Source organism: Puccinia triticina, chromosome 10A (assembly GCF_026914185.1).
Source record: "Puccinia triticina chromosome 10A, complete sequence".
Lineage (NCBI taxonomy): Eukaryota > Fungi > Basidiomycota > Pucciniomycetes > Pucciniales > Pucciniaceae > Puccinia > Puccinia triticina.
In genome coordinates, this window is record NC_070567.1 from 5,623,737 (window position 1) to 5,640,440 (window position 16,704).

At 49.5% G+C, this 16,704-nt stretch overlaps 3 protein-coding genes across 3 annotated transcripts; 1 reads left to right on the top strand and 2 right to left on the bottom strand.

Annotated features, from left to right (window-relative positions):
* Nucleotides 1–10,511: 10,511 nt before the first annotated feature.
* On the top strand, nucleotides 10,512–10,842 carry PtA15_10A560 (uncharacterized protein; the record flags this gene model as incomplete). Its single annotated transcript, XM_053160748.1, has 2 exons — nucleotides 10,512–10,545; nucleotides 10,607–10,842. The coding sequence occupies 2 exons, from the start codon at nucleotides 10,512–10,514 to the stop codon at nucleotides 10,840–10,842; spliced, it is 270 nt and encodes an 89-aa protein (XP_053024691.1).
* Nucleotides 10,843–12,745: 1,903 nt separating this feature from the next.
* Nucleotides 12,746–14,734, bottom strand: PtA15_10A561 (uncharacterized protein; the record flags this gene model as incomplete). The annotated part of the gene is made up of 4 exons (XM_053160749.1): nucleotides 12,746–12,921; nucleotides 12,999–14,036; nucleotides 14,446–14,492; nucleotides 14,631–14,734. 4 exons carry the CDS (start codon nucleotides 14,732–14,734, stop codon nucleotides 12,746–12,748), a joined length of 1,365 nt encoding a protein of 454 aa, XP_053024692.1.
* Nucleotides 14,735–15,004: 270 nt separating this feature from the next.
* PtA15_10A562 (uncharacterized protein) lies at nucleotides 15,005–15,905 on the bottom strand (the record flags this gene model as incomplete). The annotated part of the gene is made up of 3 exons (XM_053160750.1): nucleotides 15,005–15,070; nucleotides 15,156–15,743; nucleotides 15,897–15,905. 3 exons carry the CDS (start codon nucleotides 15,903–15,905, stop codon nucleotides 15,005–15,007), a joined length of 663 nt encoding a protein of 220 aa, XP_053024693.1.
* Between the last annotated feature and the right edge of the window lie 799 nt (nucleotides 15,906–16,704).

Genomic DNA, 16,704 nt, shown 5'->3' on the forward strand with positions numbered 1-16,704 from the left:
TGCCGCCATAGCCGAGTTTGAAGAGTGGTTTGTTGATGAGTCTATTGACCTGGAGGATGCCCATCATTGGTTTCAGGTGGACATACTGGGAGTCAAAATGAGCGGGGAACCGGGAGAGGGAGTCACTGAGAAGTTGATCCCATCAGATGAGTACTTGATGAGTAAGATACGTGCGGCAACCCAGCAAGATGAAAAGCTGATGTCTTTGGTTGATGATTGCCGGGCAGGACAAGTCAATCCAGACTCAAAGTACTTGTACAAGGATGGTGTCCTGTACTGCAACAGATGTGTTGAAGTGCCTGGGGATGACAATCTGAAGAGGGTGATAGTTGAGAGTTGGCATGGCTCAAGGCCAGCGGGCCACCCGGGACAGGCAAAGACACTGGAGCTTGTTAGGCAATGTTTCAACTGGCCCGCGCAGAAGAAATTTGTTAACCAATATGTTGAAGGCTGTGATTTGTGCCAACAAGTGAAGGCTTCCACACAGAAACCGTTTGGACTACTAGAACCACTCCCAATCCCCGCGGGACCGTGGACGGATATCTCATACGACTTGATCACCAATTTGCCGGAGTCAAATGGCAAAGACAGCATCTTAACAGTAGTAGACAGGTTGACTAAAATGACCCACTTCATACCGTGCAAAAAGACAACTACAGCTACCAAACTAGCAGACTTGATGACCCGTCACATATGGAAACTTCACGGGACGCCCAAGACAATTGTCTCTGATTGTGGTAGCATCTTTATCTCTCAGATTACTCGGGAACTCAGCAAACAGCTAGGCATTAGGCTATGCCCGTCGACGGCCTGTCACCCAAGGACAGACGGGCAGTCAGAAATTGTTAATAAGGCAGTCGAGCAATACTTAATACACTTTATCAGATACCATCAAGACAATTGGGAGCCTTTACTAGCAACCGCTGAATTCGCGCACAACAACCACAGTCATATTTCAACAGGGATGTCGCCGTTCAAAGCTAATTACGGATTTGACTTGACATTTGGGGGTATCCCATCTTTGGAGCAATGCCTGCCGGCGGTGGAAGCACAACTGCAGCTACTGGAGAGGGTGCGAGAAGAGCTAGCGGCAGGACTGGAGGCGGCACAGACATCAATGGCAGCGCAATTCAACAAGAAAGTCCGCAAAACTCCTATGTGGCAGGTTGGCGATGTGGTATGGCTGAACAGCAAGAACATATCATCAACAAGACCTAGCCCTAAATTTTCACATCAATGGCTAGGCCCATTTTCTATCTCTTCTAAACTCTCACCGTCAGTATATACGCTGACATTACCTAACTCCATGAAATGGGTTGGAGACAACGGGGGGAGCAGTGAATCAACGTGGGTTTCACGTATCCAGTGATCCCGTCGTCTCCACAAAGCGGCGGGGCAGGAAGGACCCCTTCCATGTACTGCCATACACACCATTTTTGCAGGGAAGCATTTGACAGTCCCTGCAAACAAGGTTTTATGTTTTATGAATGACATATGCCGCTATGTTGCAACTTTGACAACCCCATATAAGTATTTATGTAGGGTCTTGGAAAAACGACTCCCATGTTTTGGGAAAACAACTCCCATATGTCTGCGCGACCATTTTTCGACCAGCGCTCAACGTCGACCCAGACCCTTTTTTTGGGTACGGCTTTTTTGGGAGTCGTCGACCCAAAAAAAAAAAATTTTGGGAGTCGTCCCCACTAATTTTTATGAATATTTTTGTTTATTCATGAAAACCATAACTTCTTTCTCCCATCTACCACATGCTCAAAAATTTGAGAGCACAGAGAAAAATACATAAAAAGACAATACTGAAAGTTTGAGCAGTATTGTCCCATCAGAAAATGAGATATAAGGGATGTGCGCCAAAATTAGTAGGAAAATAACTGCTGACTGTGTAAATTTTGCGTTACACACCCAAAATGTCCACAAACTTCAGGGATATCTTAAGACTGCATAAACTCTGTGATATAAAATTTCTGGCATTATTGTTCCATCAGAACATGACACATAAGGGGCGTGCCAAATGCTCAGTAGGAAATAACTGCTAACTGTGTAACTTTTGTGTTACACACTCAAACAGTCTAAAATTTTCAGGGATATATCAAGACTGTAAATCCTCTGCGCTATAAGTTTTGTGGCATTAGTGTGCCATCAGAACATGAGATATGAGGGGTGCAGCTCCACAATAGACATACTCCCTACCAGCGCACAATTTGTACCTCATGTTTGATGACACAATCTCTCACAGCTGCCAGAAATAATGAGGACAAGAAAATATAAACAGTGTTTATTCAAAAAATACTAGAGAGGAATAATCACAATATTTATTCAAAAAAGACTAGAACAACCACCAATACATGAAAACTACAAATGGAAATACTAGTAAAATTTACCACTCTTATCAGGAAAGAGGAGCTTTCTTCCACCTGTTTGAGCAAAACAATCATAGTATCTTGCCTCCCAACCTCGTGCCTCTGGGTTGGCATTTAGCTTCCAGCTCTTTTGTAGGGAAGGGGCAGGGAAGACGTCAGGGGAGGATAGTTCTAGGGCCACAAAGTGATCGAGTTGCCGGATGAAAGCCAAGAAGATTGGGGGGTTTTTGTTAGGAGGGCAGAAGGAGGGAAGGAAAGTTTGAGACCACTCTTCAGTGAAATAAAAAACTGGCCGTTGTGGAACTACTCAAAGAGGAGAATAGAGCTTGGAAGGGAAATGGATAGCAACAATAGTACTAATGTAAGCTATGCAAGGGTGCTGATGAGGCTGCCTTCCTGACTAATGCTGAGGGGATGAGAGTAACACTAAGAAAAAGAAAGAAAAGGTGTGGCTGATTTCTACTTGATCTTAGGAGCTAGTACTATGAGCTGACTACTGACTACTGAGGGTGAGAGGGTTGGAGCAGTGATGGAAGAGGGGAATGCAATGGCAAGGTTCAATAGCAATGGGTTCAGGAGCAACTGCACTGATATCAATGGGTGATGAGTAATTTCTAACTTATAATTTCTGTATATAGAATTCTGCATAAGGTACAAGTGATGAGGGAAGGACAGTTCTTATATGAAAGGAGGGATGAGCACAGACAGTGGGGGCTTTCTGGCTATGGGAATAAAGGAATGTACAAATGGGGAAGAGTGATGTGAACATAGTAACAGTATGTAATGATGAGCAATGATGAAAGGGGAATGCTGGTTATGGGAATAAAAGAATGTACTAATGGGGAAGAGTGATGAGAACATAGTAACTACTTGTAATGATGAGCACTACTGAAAGAGGTAAGCACAGATCCAATGATGTAATGTGTACAATAGGCATAGTACATAATGAGAAATGTATGTAAAGGGGTTAGTATGTGAGAATAAATATGTAAAAGGAATGTACTGTAATGATTCAAGTAGGTTACTAATGAAATGAGTATTGTAACTAATGAAGACTGTAGGTTGTCTGTAAGTCTTATATTCTCTATAACTACTGAACCATTGAAGATAAGGGGGTACTATGTATGAGTGACTATAGGTAAAATCTGGTGTAGAATCTGAATATGCAATAATAATGAGATATTTGTGAAGGGTTATGGGGAGATGGGAAATGTAATGATGAATATATGTAAAGAAAAGCAATAAAATACTACTTATGGTTTGGAATGGAGCACCACACCGTTGGAAAGTGTTGGCCAGTGCTTCGCCGGAGGAGGGCATCGCCATCCAATGAGCCATACCGCAAGCTTTGGTACCGGAAATGTTTATTCTGGCCAGAGTTGACTTGATGTTGTGAAAATGTCCCAACTTCATGTACCACTTGCCTTGTTTGCTTATTTCATCGGCTAGAGCTTCTCGGACTGCACTCCAAGCGCCCTGACCATTCCCCAAGCACCATGCCACCGCGCGAAATCCACAATGGCCATCTGACTCGACATCAAGTATCCACTTGACCAAGGTTCTGATGATGACTGGGAGTTGATTGAGCCAATTCGGTCGGTCAACTGGTTCTTCAGATGGAGGTGGGGGGACTGGAGCTGTTGGTGGTGGAGGGACTGAAGCTGTTGGCGGTGGAGGGACTCGCGCGGCTCGCGGAGGAGGTACCCAGCTTGATTTTGGCGGAGGGGCGGGGGCAGACAAGGTTGATTGAGCAGGAGGGGAAGGTGGAGCTGTCTTCTTAGCAGTGGCGCGGGTCGGACATTGCTGCGGAGGCGCGGGGGCAGATGAGGTTGATTGCAAAGGAGGGGAAGGGGAAGGTGGAGCTCGCATCTTCCCAGCGGCGCGGGACGTACGTTGCAGCGGCGGGGCGGCGGCAGACCTGACGAGGTGGAGTTCACAGGAGGGGAAGGGGAAGCTGGCTTCTTAGGCGCGACGCGGACCGGTTTGAAGCGCTTTGTTGGGACTTGGGCTTTTGGCGGCGGAGGAGGAGGAAGCGCAGGTGACAAGGGTGATGGTGATGGAGACGGCGACGGAGAAGGAGTTGGAGAAGGAGACAGAGCAACGTTCTTGGCGGTCTTTGACTTTTGGTCCGGCAGTTTCCTCTTCTTGTGCGCTGGTTCCTTCTTCTTCTTTTCTGGCTTCTTCTTCTTCTCCTCTTCTTTCTTCCTTTTTTGTTGCTCCTTCTCTTCTTTCTTCATTTGTTTCATTTCTTCCTTCTCCGCTTTTCTGGTTTCCGCTAGCTTCTGCTTCTTGGACTTCATCATCACTCCTTCTTCATTCTTCCTTTTATTTTCAACGTGTTCAAAGGCGGAGGGGTCCCTTTTTGTAGTTTTTGGTTTGTTTGGCGCGCCTTTCGGACGTCCACGGGTGGCCTGAGCTTGTGTTGGTTCCTGGATTGTCACAACGGTTCCAGAGCCTTCCAATAGGCTGTTGATAGCTTGTAACTGGGCCGCCATCTGCGCGGGATTTATCTGCAGGAGCCTTTCACGGATCCGGTCGACTTGCTTGATTTGGGTGAGATCAGCATTGGTGTCAAGAGCATGAAGATCCTGGGGGGAATGAAAAGACTCCAGTTAGTAAGGGAATGGCGCAGGGGAGGTTAAAAATTGGAGGGAGGGGTGGTGGCAATGGCCGGACGAATGGGAGTTGGCGGGAGTCGTTCTTCCAATCAAGGCTCCGCGGCTGGGGGATTTGGGAGTTGTTGGGAGTCGTTATCCCAATTGGCATGCCGCACGGACGGAAAATGGGAGTCGTTCCTGTCACTGGGGCGCGCGGGGGTAAATGGGAGTCGTTGGAGAAAAATGGGAGTTGTCCGCGGAAAAACGGGAGTCGTCCGTGGAAAAACGGGAGTTGTCCACGAAAACCGGCCATCCAAGGCCCCCCCACATGACAAAAAGATAAAAAAAAACCAGATATTACCTTCATGTGCCACTGGACATGGAAATCCTTGGGGAGTATCTTCTCGCCATCCATTGCGCGCTGCTGGAGTGTATGCTTACAAGGAATTCCCATCCGGTTTTCGTAACACCCGTTGCACCTGTGCCAATTCTCCAGGTCAACACTTGCTCTCAGATTATCCTGCGCCTTCCGGAGAGCAAAGTGGGTGATCCGGCCGTGACAGAGCAAGAAAATCTTCCCTATTGATTGAAGGCTTCTAATCTTCTTCTTGTGATGCGCCGCGGAGATTTCGTGGGACTAAGCTTCAAGCGCATTCGTGATTAACTTGATGACGGCTGCAAAAGAATTGTTGGGGCCCAGGAGATAAGATTTGATGAAAGCATGCGATGATTCAATTCGAGACGTCGTCCGATGGTCGAAATGAGGTATATCCTTTGTCCAAGCGTTAGCATACTTTTCACACACCAGAAGCCATGTCTCAATCATATAATCTCCAAAACCTTCGCCATATTTTGCGCAAAACCGACTGAAGCTTGAACGGAAATCGCCTGGACTAGTCATCTTGATTAAGTTGCTCCAGTGTTGAAGCATTTCGAACTCCTTTGCCTTGTTCTTGATGTGTTTCGCGCCATTGGAGACCAAGTTCTTCTGTATGTGCCAAGTGCAAAGCATGTGGGTTGAATCGGGAAAATTGGACTGGAGAGAGGAGATGAGATCTTCTTCTCGGTTGGTCAGAACAACAGCAGGAAGGGGAATCTTGTTCAAGGTGAAAACTGTCAGGAGGGATTCGAGCGCCCAGTCGTAATAATCTTGTGTCTCTTTGGCAAGAAAGCAGAATGCCAAACTGAAAGACTTGTTGGATCCAGTGACACCAGTGATGTGGAGGAGAGGCATCCAATACTTATTCGTCTTGTATGTACAGTCAAGGAAAAGGATCAAATGGTACTGATGGAGAAGCTTCACAGAGAGGGAATGACAGAAAAAAAGGCCCTTGAGCTCGCCGGATTCATTGACCTTTGTCATAGTTGTGAAATTGGTTCCAGCCAGAATTTCATTCAGGTGAATGATGGGACTGATTCCTTGCAACATCTCTTGCGCAGCCCGCTTTTGTGCTGAGTAAATCATATCAATTGTGGCCAGGATTGTCTTGTCAGGGTGCAGCTTCTTGAGGCATTCAAGTATTTGTGCCGGTCGCAATCCGGCCTCGCCAAGTCTTTTCATTTCTTTGTAGAGATTGTTGCTGAGCTTACAGTGGACAGTGTGGGCGACGGCGGCGGTGGGGCGGTGATTATGAGTCAAGTTGGAGACTGTGAATTTCCAGTGGCCCTTCTTCTTCTGGTTGTATACGGCAGCGTTGAACGGACAGCCAATCAATCGAGATGATATATTGTCATGAGTATCACCTTTACGTTTATTTTTCGCAGGATCACCTCCTCTGTATCATTTCAATGTGGATATAATGTCAGTCAATACTAACAGAAGAATGAAAAAGAAGTGGGAAATAACAGACCTGACACATTTAAAATGGACACTTTTTCCAGGAACAGAGTGTTTGACCAATATCCCATAGCCATGCGCACAAGCAAATTCTTGGATGGCCTCCTTAACCGATTCAACATTGTCATAATTTCCAGCTGGCGGCGCAGGAATGTTGCCGTAGATTGTCCTTTCTCCTTCTTCATTTACTGAGTCTTCATCATCCGGTTGATTCTTGTTCTCAAGTTCCATTTCTTCGAGCTCCTTCTCAGTTCTCTCTTCAGCAATTTTCTCAAGTATTTTCTCGATTTCTTCTGGTTTTTTTTCAGTTGGAACGGTTCCAGAGTTTGGATCATTGTTAGTATTATCTTCATCTAATTCTAACATTACAATACAATCTTCTATGGTTTTCTCTTCTCTGGCTAGCTCTACATATTCCTCAAGTGTCTTCTTCTTGTCTGGATTATCTAAGCTATAATCTGCAACTTCTTCCTCATTTTCTTCGTGGATTTTGTTTTCTAGTTTTTTTTTTGGCGATTTCTTGAGTAATTTGAAGGAGGAGGGGGTCTAGGGTGACGTCTTGAAGGTCTTCAGTGGTCTGAATGCAGGCTTCAACGGCGGCAATGGCCTGGGATTTGGCGGCTGCGGTTTGGGAGTCGGCGGCTGAATGGGAGTCGGCGGCTGCCGTTTGGGAGTCGGCGACGAAATGGGAGTTGGCGGCTGCCGTTTGGGGGTCGGTGGCTGCGGGACGTTGGGATTCGACGGGGTCACGGGAGTCAGCGGGGGCTAGACCTTGATCACGGGAGTCGGCGGGGGCTAGACCTTGAGTACCGCTGGCTAGGACGGCTCCTTGGGGGTCTAGAATGGCCAGGGTGGCTCCGTGGTCCTGGGCTGCAATCGCAAGGGAGTCGACCGCGATCGCAAGGGAGTTGGTGTCAATGCCAGACCCGTTTGCGGGGCCTTTGGTGGCGTCTTCATTGGCAGCTGGATCAAGGGCAGGAACAAGGGTGTTGGGGGCTCAGTGCCTCCATTTTGGATGGGGGAGGGGGCTTACCTGGCCCTGAGGCTGGGGTTTCCTCGGCGTGCTTGCCAGCCACTGGGGGCTTGGTGTGCTCGCCAGGCACTGGGGCCTTGGCGTACTCGATGGCGGCGACAGGGGGCTTGGGGTGCTCGACGGCGGCCACAGGGGGCCCGGAGTGCTCCATGGCGGCGACAGGGGCCTGGGAGTCCTGGTCCTGGACGGCGGCGGGGGCGGCTGGGTTAATCATATTTGTTTGATCGATTGGGCGGTTGGGGTGGACGGGTGGGCAGTGATCGGGCGGTTGGTGTGGCGGTTGTGGTGTGTGACTTGTGTGATGGGTGGGGGGCTCGAAGGGGAGCCGTCACGACTCCCTGGGGGCTTCCGTGGCCCCCCCGGCCGACTCCCGAAATAACGCAGGGGGCACTTGTTTTGGGTGAACGACTCCCAAACCCCCCGAGGAAAAAATATTAAAAATATTCATAAAAATTGGTTGGGACGACTCCCAAAAATAGATTTCTTTGGGTCGACGACTCCCAAAAAAGCCGTACCCAAAAAAAGGGTCTAGGTCAACGTTGAGCGCTGGGCAAAAAATGGTTGCGCGGACGTATGGGAGCCGTTTTCCCAAAACTTGGGAGTCGTTTTTCCAAGACCCTTTATGTAAATATCTACTGGGCTCCCAATGAACACCAATGATGCTGACAGGGTCTCAGAAGAATCTATTGTCTTTTCCGAGAAGGTTGGACCTTCTCAATTTTTTTTTGTTTTGGTGTATGGGTTTGTTTTGATTTTTAGATTAAATTTTGGCTGGAGTATCGCACAGCGGTCTGGTGCTTGGTAGGCCCCTCCGTTTGGTCAGAGTGCAGCGTTCTGTCACCATGTGCCATGGTGGAAGGGGTCAATGAGCAGCTCTGGTTTGGAATATGGCCTCAGTTTTTCCTGAAGTCTACTCCAAGACCATCTTCTCAAGGATGATGGCTCTGGTTTTCAATTTGGCCTTGGGCTGTATCTGACACCTGTCAAATCAAAACTCCAAGTATCTCCGAGTATACATGAAAGATATGTGATTTGCAAGGGATTTTTGAAAACAATTTTTTTAAATTATGTCCAAGCTTCTTGGAAAAGACAATATATGAACTCTTTCTTACATACAACCTGTACACAGCGGTTACACATTGCCGCCAATCCAGCTAAATTTTAGCTGTCAAGTTGACGGTTCCCCCCCAGCCAGTGTTGACCATTTGCATGCCAGCCTCCCGTCAACCATCAAGCGGACCGCCGAACTTGGCAGCACCCCCGCCAATGTGCAAGCGGACTACCCGCTGGCAAAAGTAAGGGCACATCAACCCGTCCAACCCAAGCCCCCCTACAAAAGCGGTCAGGGCCGCTTGCCCACCGTTTGACCACCATTCAACCACACACCACCGGCAAATTGCCGGCTGAACTCACAGGACAGCTCACGGGCACTTTCAGTTTTGTTTTAACGGCCACCAGGGCACTTTTTTTGTATTTTATTGCATTTTAAAATGTTTTTTTTTCATATATATTGTTGTTTTTTTGTTTTTAATCTTTTATTGTTTTTTTTAATCTTTTCTTTTTTGGAATACATGCTAGGGAGGGAAGGAGAGATAGTGAAAAGAGAGAGAAATCGCGGAATACTGAATTCTAAGGGATTGGGGATTGAGAGACTGGTAAAAAGAAAACGGCTGCACTACTGCTCAAGGGTAAGGTTGACTTCCATTTGGAGAAGCGCCCAAGCTGTCTCTGGGCCCTTTGCTGAAGACCAAACGGGGGGGGCGCGCGGTCGGGAGAGACCAGGAGGGGGTTATCAAGGTTGGCAAGGTTGTCTTGGGGGGGCTGAGAAGGGGGCGGAGGGGGGGCAAAGAAGTCAGGCCCCGTTTGGCGCCAATATAATTGGTGAAATAATCTGTGACATTTGATTATTTCACCCAAAATAAAATGCAATTCAACATATTGCTGGTGTTTGTCAGTACATCAAAATAAACCCAGCCAGCCAACCACCCACCTCTTGATCAACCAAGAAAGCAAATGGACAAACTCACCCTCCACTCAATGACCACCCACCCAGTCATCGAGTGGCTATAGCCTATGACCCACCTCACCCACTCAATGACCCATTTGGCCATTGAGTGGATGTATTGTAGTCCACCCAATGAACAGGACGGTCATCGAGTGGACTTATATCCACTTGATGGCCCGGTCGGTCATTGAGTGGAGTATGTTCCACTCGACAACCAACCGGGTCACTGAGTGGATACCTACTCCACTCAATGACCAACCGGGCTATCAAGTGGATAAGTCCAGTCAATGACCCGGTTGGTCATTGAGCAAGTGAAGTGTTGTATCCACTCGATGACCAACCGGGCCATTGAGTGGATATATAAGTCCACTCAATGACCAACTGTTGGTCATTGAGTGGATACCTTGAGCTAGTGGAGTGTTGTATCCACTCCATGAGGTTGGGAGTTGCAAGGGGTGGGTCTGATTTAGCTGCCGATATATCGGCATGTAGGAACTGTAATTTGTAATTATTTCATATTTTGGATATATTGGTTTGCCAAACGCCATCGGCATTTTACCAATATAATTGTGAAATATTTGTGAAATATGCCGCTGATTATATTGGTGCCAAACAGGGCCTCAGTCTTGGCGGCAACGGCAAGCAAGCGGACTCTGAAGCGATGGGAGCGGTTGAGGTCAAGCGAGTACAATTTGGTGGGTGGGGGACGGGCGCGGAGGAGGGTTGGTGGGAGGGGCTTTTGGCCAAATGAGTAAGCCGCAAAGGCTTCGCCGTGGCCTCCCTCCTCTGATTTGACCAACCCAAGTGAGCCGGCCAAGGGCATCCTCACTGTCAAGGATACCTCCAAGCTTGAAATTGTCCCGCGTCAAATCGAGGTGGCGGAGAACTTTTTCTCTGAATTGAATATAGCGGGACAATTCTCTACCGACGTCCATGAATGTAGGCTCGCGGGGCCATTGAGCCGGAACCTTTTCCGGTGCGGCAAGCTTTAAGAATTCATTGCATAGGAATAGATCATACTTTATTTCAAGTGTGATTTTGTTTGCCTGGGCCAAGTTGGTGAGGAAGAGGAAGGACAAGGGGCAATGGACGGAATAGGGGGGATGGATCGGATTAGTAGATCAGTGCGAGCCGAGGCTTGAAGATTGTTCAGAAGATCATCCAACGGGAGGAGCGGTGGGAGCGGGAGCCGGGTTTGGGTTGAGTGGAGCATGGTGTGTCAAGGTGTTGGCTGCACTTCGTCGCCAATGTGCTGGCCCTTAGTGCTTGTTGACGGCATATTGCCACTGCTGCCGCCGGCGGTTGGCAGTTCAACCATGTTTGCCGGCAAACCGACCCCAGGCAAGTTATGTTAAACTTGCCTGGAGTCAAGTGCCGGCGGTTCGGCTGTTAATTTGGCTGGCAGTTTGACGGCTGACGGGAGGCCGTAATTAGGTGAGCGGTTAATCTGACTGTCACTTGGCTCTGACGGCAGTTTTGACGGCCGAAACCCTAATCCGTGCAACTGCCGTGTATGTTCCCATCATTGGCAGATATTCTAGGACCTATTGATGGTTGCATTGCAAGAGCCTCCCGAGCGGTCCATGAAGGGTGGACTGTGCAGACTGACCCAGACTGTGGCTTGGATCCCACCAATATTCACTGACTGGAGCTGCCCCCATGCGCTTTTGAAAGACCAGCCAACCTCATCCTCCACACTACAACCTGCAGCATTCCTTGGTGGATGGCTTATGGGGTAGAAGCTACTTGATGCTAAAAACATGCAAAACCGATCATTTTTGCCTCCAGCCTGCTGTATTCACGTGTCTGTAGCCACTTGTGCAAGCCAACGGCGGGCGTAAGAGACCTGGAAATCTCTGAGAGAACGGAAGAATCGGCCAAAAACAGTGTGATCCACCGCCAGACCGCTGGAGATGCTTTAATCAAGTGCCAAGTGAGGCCAGGCGAAGTCTTGGTGAGCCCTGTGGTAAACATATCCACACAAGTCTCAAAAGATAGGTAGTACATCATTTTGATGTCCCAACTGTCAACAGGGCCTGAACACTTTTTCCGGGAGTGCTGGACTACGAGCTCGCCACCATGACGACATTTCCCTGCAAGCAGGTGCCAAGGCGTGCCCACATGGCAATGACCTTAAGTGAATATACACAAGTATCTACATACAGAGCTGTCAAACGCGCCTTGAAGGCGACTCGGCCAGACCAGATCTGGGGCCCCTGGCCGCGGGCACACCAATCCTCCATGACAGTGTTTCGAAGAACCGGAAATCTATTCAAGATGATCGATGTGTGAATGTATGTATATATATAGCATGTTCTCATGTAATCCAAGATGTACAAGTTCAAAAAACGGAAAAGAAGAGAGAAATGAAATGATGTGTGTGTGTTCAAGTCCCTGCCTGTGGGGTATATATATCTAGATAAGTAGATTATGGATGATTATATGTAGGATTTTTGAGGGGAGGGGATGTAGTGGGACGAGTGAATGACTGGTTGGTGGGGAAGGAAATCGGGGCTCATGTTGCAGGCCATGGCACAGGCGATGGGAGTCGATGAAAGATCAGAAAGAGCAACAAAAGGATGTGAATGAGCGACGAACAAATTAATGGGAAAAGTACTGCAAAGTGAACTGATTAAAGTGACGAGCGACGCTGTAAATTTTCTCTCTCTTTTTTTTGGTGGGGGGTGGTGGAAAGGATGATGAGGTAACGATGGAAGGATGGACGTCGAAAGACAAACGAAACAAAACGAAACAAAGCAGCACGAAACACACAAATAAGATAGACGAAAGAATGCTTTATCCCCAAAAGTAAAGAAGAAAAAAAGGAAAAAAAAATGCAACAGGTGAAAGGGAAAAGGAGAGGTAGAGTGAAGGAAAATGTAGTGCTGAGGGGGGTTACTCTTCCATGCGATCGTAGGTTCCGTGTTCGCTTCCATGGTCGTCGTCGCCGGATTCCTCTTCGATCAGTCTTCCCGTTCCGCGTTCGTAGACCATACCCATCGCGCCAGCGCCGAGATGGTTCGAAACAGGCCTGCCGCCAGGGCCGCCGATGGTGCGTTTCTCGTGGACCTCTGTCGAGCGGACAACACAGACAGATAAGTACAATCCTAATCAGCAACAACGAAGAAAGAGGGGAGAATCGACTGACTTTGGTGGCGCTTGAGATTACTCTGGACGGAGAATGCGCGGTCGCAGCGCATGCATTTGAACGGCTTCTGGCCGGTATGACTATAGCTATGGATCTTGAGACTGCTGGGGCGGGAGAAGGTTTTGCCGCAGCCGGGTTCCATGCATTGGTAGCGGTGTTGGGGGCCCAGGGAGGAGACCGAGCTGTTGCTCAAGGGGCCGGTGACGAGTTTGGATAGTGGGTGGATGTCCGGAGAGACTGATTGCTGATGGGGCGAGGGTTCGTAGGACAGGTTGGCAGACTGTCTGCGGCTGTTGGGCAGACTTTCGTACGATTCGCGACGCGGCTGGGTGGTGTATGCCCGATGGTCGTCTATCGGCTGTTGGTGCTGAAGAGGAGGGCTGGGAGGTCGGAGAGAGTGGTGAGTGAGTTGCGAGCGAGGCCCGGGGATCCGCTCGGAATGTCGCCGTTGGAGTACATCATCAGTCATGTGTCTGCCCGTGTGGTGGTGGTGGCTGGAAGTTCCGAGGGATGAGCCGGTTGAGCTGCTGAGCGGAAAAGAGCTAGAGGGGCGATCGGGAGTTGAGTGGTAGGCATCCTTGCCCACCGGTTGGTGTGAGGGGTGACAGAGATCCCGAACCGAGCGGGCGGGAGGGTTGGAGGAGCTTGGTGATGACAGTGAGGGGCTGGTTGAGGATGATGATTCAGGACAGCTCGATCGGGGGTTCCTAGGAGCTGGCGGACATGTGAGGGAGGAGACTGAATGGCGGAGATGGGGTGCCGGGGAGTGGCTGCTGGAAGGCGGAGGCGGGGGTGGGGGGTGGGCGAGGGTGATGGTTGAGCTTCGACGGCGATGGCCATGGTCGTGGGGATGGCTGGAAGATGGGCTTGCCTGATCGTAGTAGGGTGTGGGCGAGGGATAGCTCTGTTTGACGTCCTGCTGGAAGGGTGGGATGGGAGCGAAGGCCGGCAGTGCATGGGCAACGGGGTCGGAGGACTGGAGCCGGGCCGAACTGTGATGGGTGTGTGAAGTGCTCAGCGAGGGAGGCTGGGGCCGATCTGTGGGGTTGGGAAGCAAGGGAGCGGGGTGATTAGCAAGCGGGCGGCGAATTTGTGTGTGCATAAATAAACAGATAAAACAGCAGCAGATAAGCTAGAGCTCGTGCCGGCCAGTAATCGGGGGAGAACTCTCCGGACCATCAGAGGAAAAAGGCGTAATACGAGAGACAAATCTACATAGCACGCAAACAAACAGCCCAAGGAGACTTCTTTGAGCCAGCTAGAGATGATTGCTGGTGGCAGTGGTATGTTGTATGCGCAACCCCCAAAAGAGGCAATCCGGGGATACAAACTCTCGACTTCCCCTGACTCCGACAGGAATAAGCGAGCCATGTGATAGTGTGGGCCAGCAAGTGTGAAAGTGTCGATAGACATGGTGTGTGTGTGTGTGTATACCCAAAACACTTACGTTGGCCGGCAAAGTCGAGAATACTAGCAATCCCAGGAAGGGTCGGTCTGTCGGGCATTTCATGAGCCGGCGGTCTCGAGTGGCTGGCAGGCTGCTGCTGCTGCTGGTGGTGTTGGTTGTGGTGGTGGATGTGATGGGCGGGGAGGAGCGGGACTGAGGAGAGAGGGGGCTGGCGGAGACAGGACTGGGGATTGTAGTGTGTTTTGTTCTGGCGGGTTCGGTCGTACTCGTGAGAGTGGTGGGTTGAGACGATGGCGGCGCGAGCGTCTGAGAAGAGTGTGCCGGTCATGATGGGTGGGGGATATCCTTTTATAAGGGAATAGAGAGGAGCCGAGAGCGAGCCAAGAAGGCAGGAGGGGGTGATCACGTGGTGGATACTGCTCTAGCTCTAGCAGGGAGCGGAGTATTTTATTTATTTATTCTGGAATGGAATGGATGGGATGGGGTGATTGGTTGTATACGGGGGGATGGGTTGGGATGGGATATGGTGCTGTTTTCTGGGGGGGGGGGTGCTGCTGTGAGGGTGTAATATTACAGCTGGTGAGGGCAGGATGTATGATTATATGGGCTGCTGGCGATGGGGAGAGGAGAGTCGAGAAATCGATTGGATTTTCAGCTGATCAGCCTGTGCGCCCGCGATTCAGAAAAGCAGGAAGCATGTGGGATAGTTTATGCTGATCAATGGCTGGAAGCGTGTGAGGAAGACGGACGAAGATGAGAGGCCCAAGGCTAAAGATCGTTGTATTGAGCTGGGATGGCTTGGGAGAGTAGCGGTGTACATACAAAAGCCTAAAGTCGACAATACTGTGCTGCAGGCTGTTTTCGGTAGTCAAAGAGCAGGGGCTGGCGATTAATAAGAGGGTCTCTGGGGAACTCCAGGAGTAGGATGGGCGGAGGGCAGTTACCATGCACGCTTGGGCAGAGATCGACGCTGAAGGCGGCCAGAGGAGCGAGTGTGCGCCAGGATGGATGGGCTGATCGGGAGCGAGCGGGCAGGTTCCCCGGCTTTTAGCTGGCGGGGCTGGGAGCAGAAGGCCTTCTAATCGACGAGGCCAATCGGAGGAGGGGGTGACTGGCGACCAGGTCCAGATGTGAGCCCAACCGTGGGAGTCGGATCGATGGCGATCTGATGCGAAGGACGCTCCCAGTCGATCTCGAGAGATTGGCGGGTGGTGCCGGTCCGGCGGCCTACGTAACAAGGCGGCGGATGCTGAGCCAGCCGATCGACCGACCAACAAGTGTTCAACGCCCTCGTCGGTCTTCGCCGCGCGTGCTGATGCCTCTCTTCCTGCGCGGCTCTAGGGCTGAGGAAAGATGGAGTTGGGAGAAACAGGAGCGAAATTTATTGTAAGAGCCCCAGCGATCATCATCCAGTCGCACAACCGGGAGAGGAGAGCGTTCTTGTCGATGAGCATCACTGTATCAGGCCTGGCTATCACACGCCCACTGACACCACCCATGGTCTTGACATAAACTGTATCAATTCTAAATACAATCTGGCTCTCTCTCTCTCTTTTTTTTTTCGGGATCCAGTTATGTATCGTGTACAATATCGATCATGTAGTTATATGTATTTGAAGATCTCTGCAATACATAATACATAGATCCCCAAGGCAAACAGTATTAGATACACAAGCACCGAGCTGCACCGAGATTTGGTTGTCCTAGCCTCGGTCCTCATTTGATCTCAATCGAAAAGATTGGCTTTGACTTTGGTTGGTTAGATGACCCTTTGGTTGGTCCTCTAATCTAAAGATTAAATATTTATTTAGATAATGGTACATAATAAAAGGGGAATCTATGCATACAGCCAGCATTCTCCTGGGACCTGCGCGCAGCCAGCTCATGGTCGACACTGCCTGAATTGAAAGGTCCATTAAAAGCTTACTTCCTACAAGATACGACAAATGGTTCAACAGTAACATTTGATCATGCGACCATGGCTTGCTTGACCTCGTATATCGGCCGGTCCTAAACGTTGTGTATTTCTCTCCCGATCAGTTTAATTTACACTGAACAAATTAAAGCTTGCCTCTTCTATCATCCATGACAATCTCAATCCGAAAAACCTATTTTGTAATGAAACTGCAACCTTGATCAAAAAAAAAAAAAAAGTAACTTCGAAGAGTTACATAAAGTCGCCACTGTTGGAGTCTGTTGTAGTACATAAGGATGGCTGTCACCGTCAGCACTCTCACTGTGGCCAGGACGACTGCTGAAGGACACGGCTCTCGTCTCCCAGTGTGGTGGAGGAGGCAT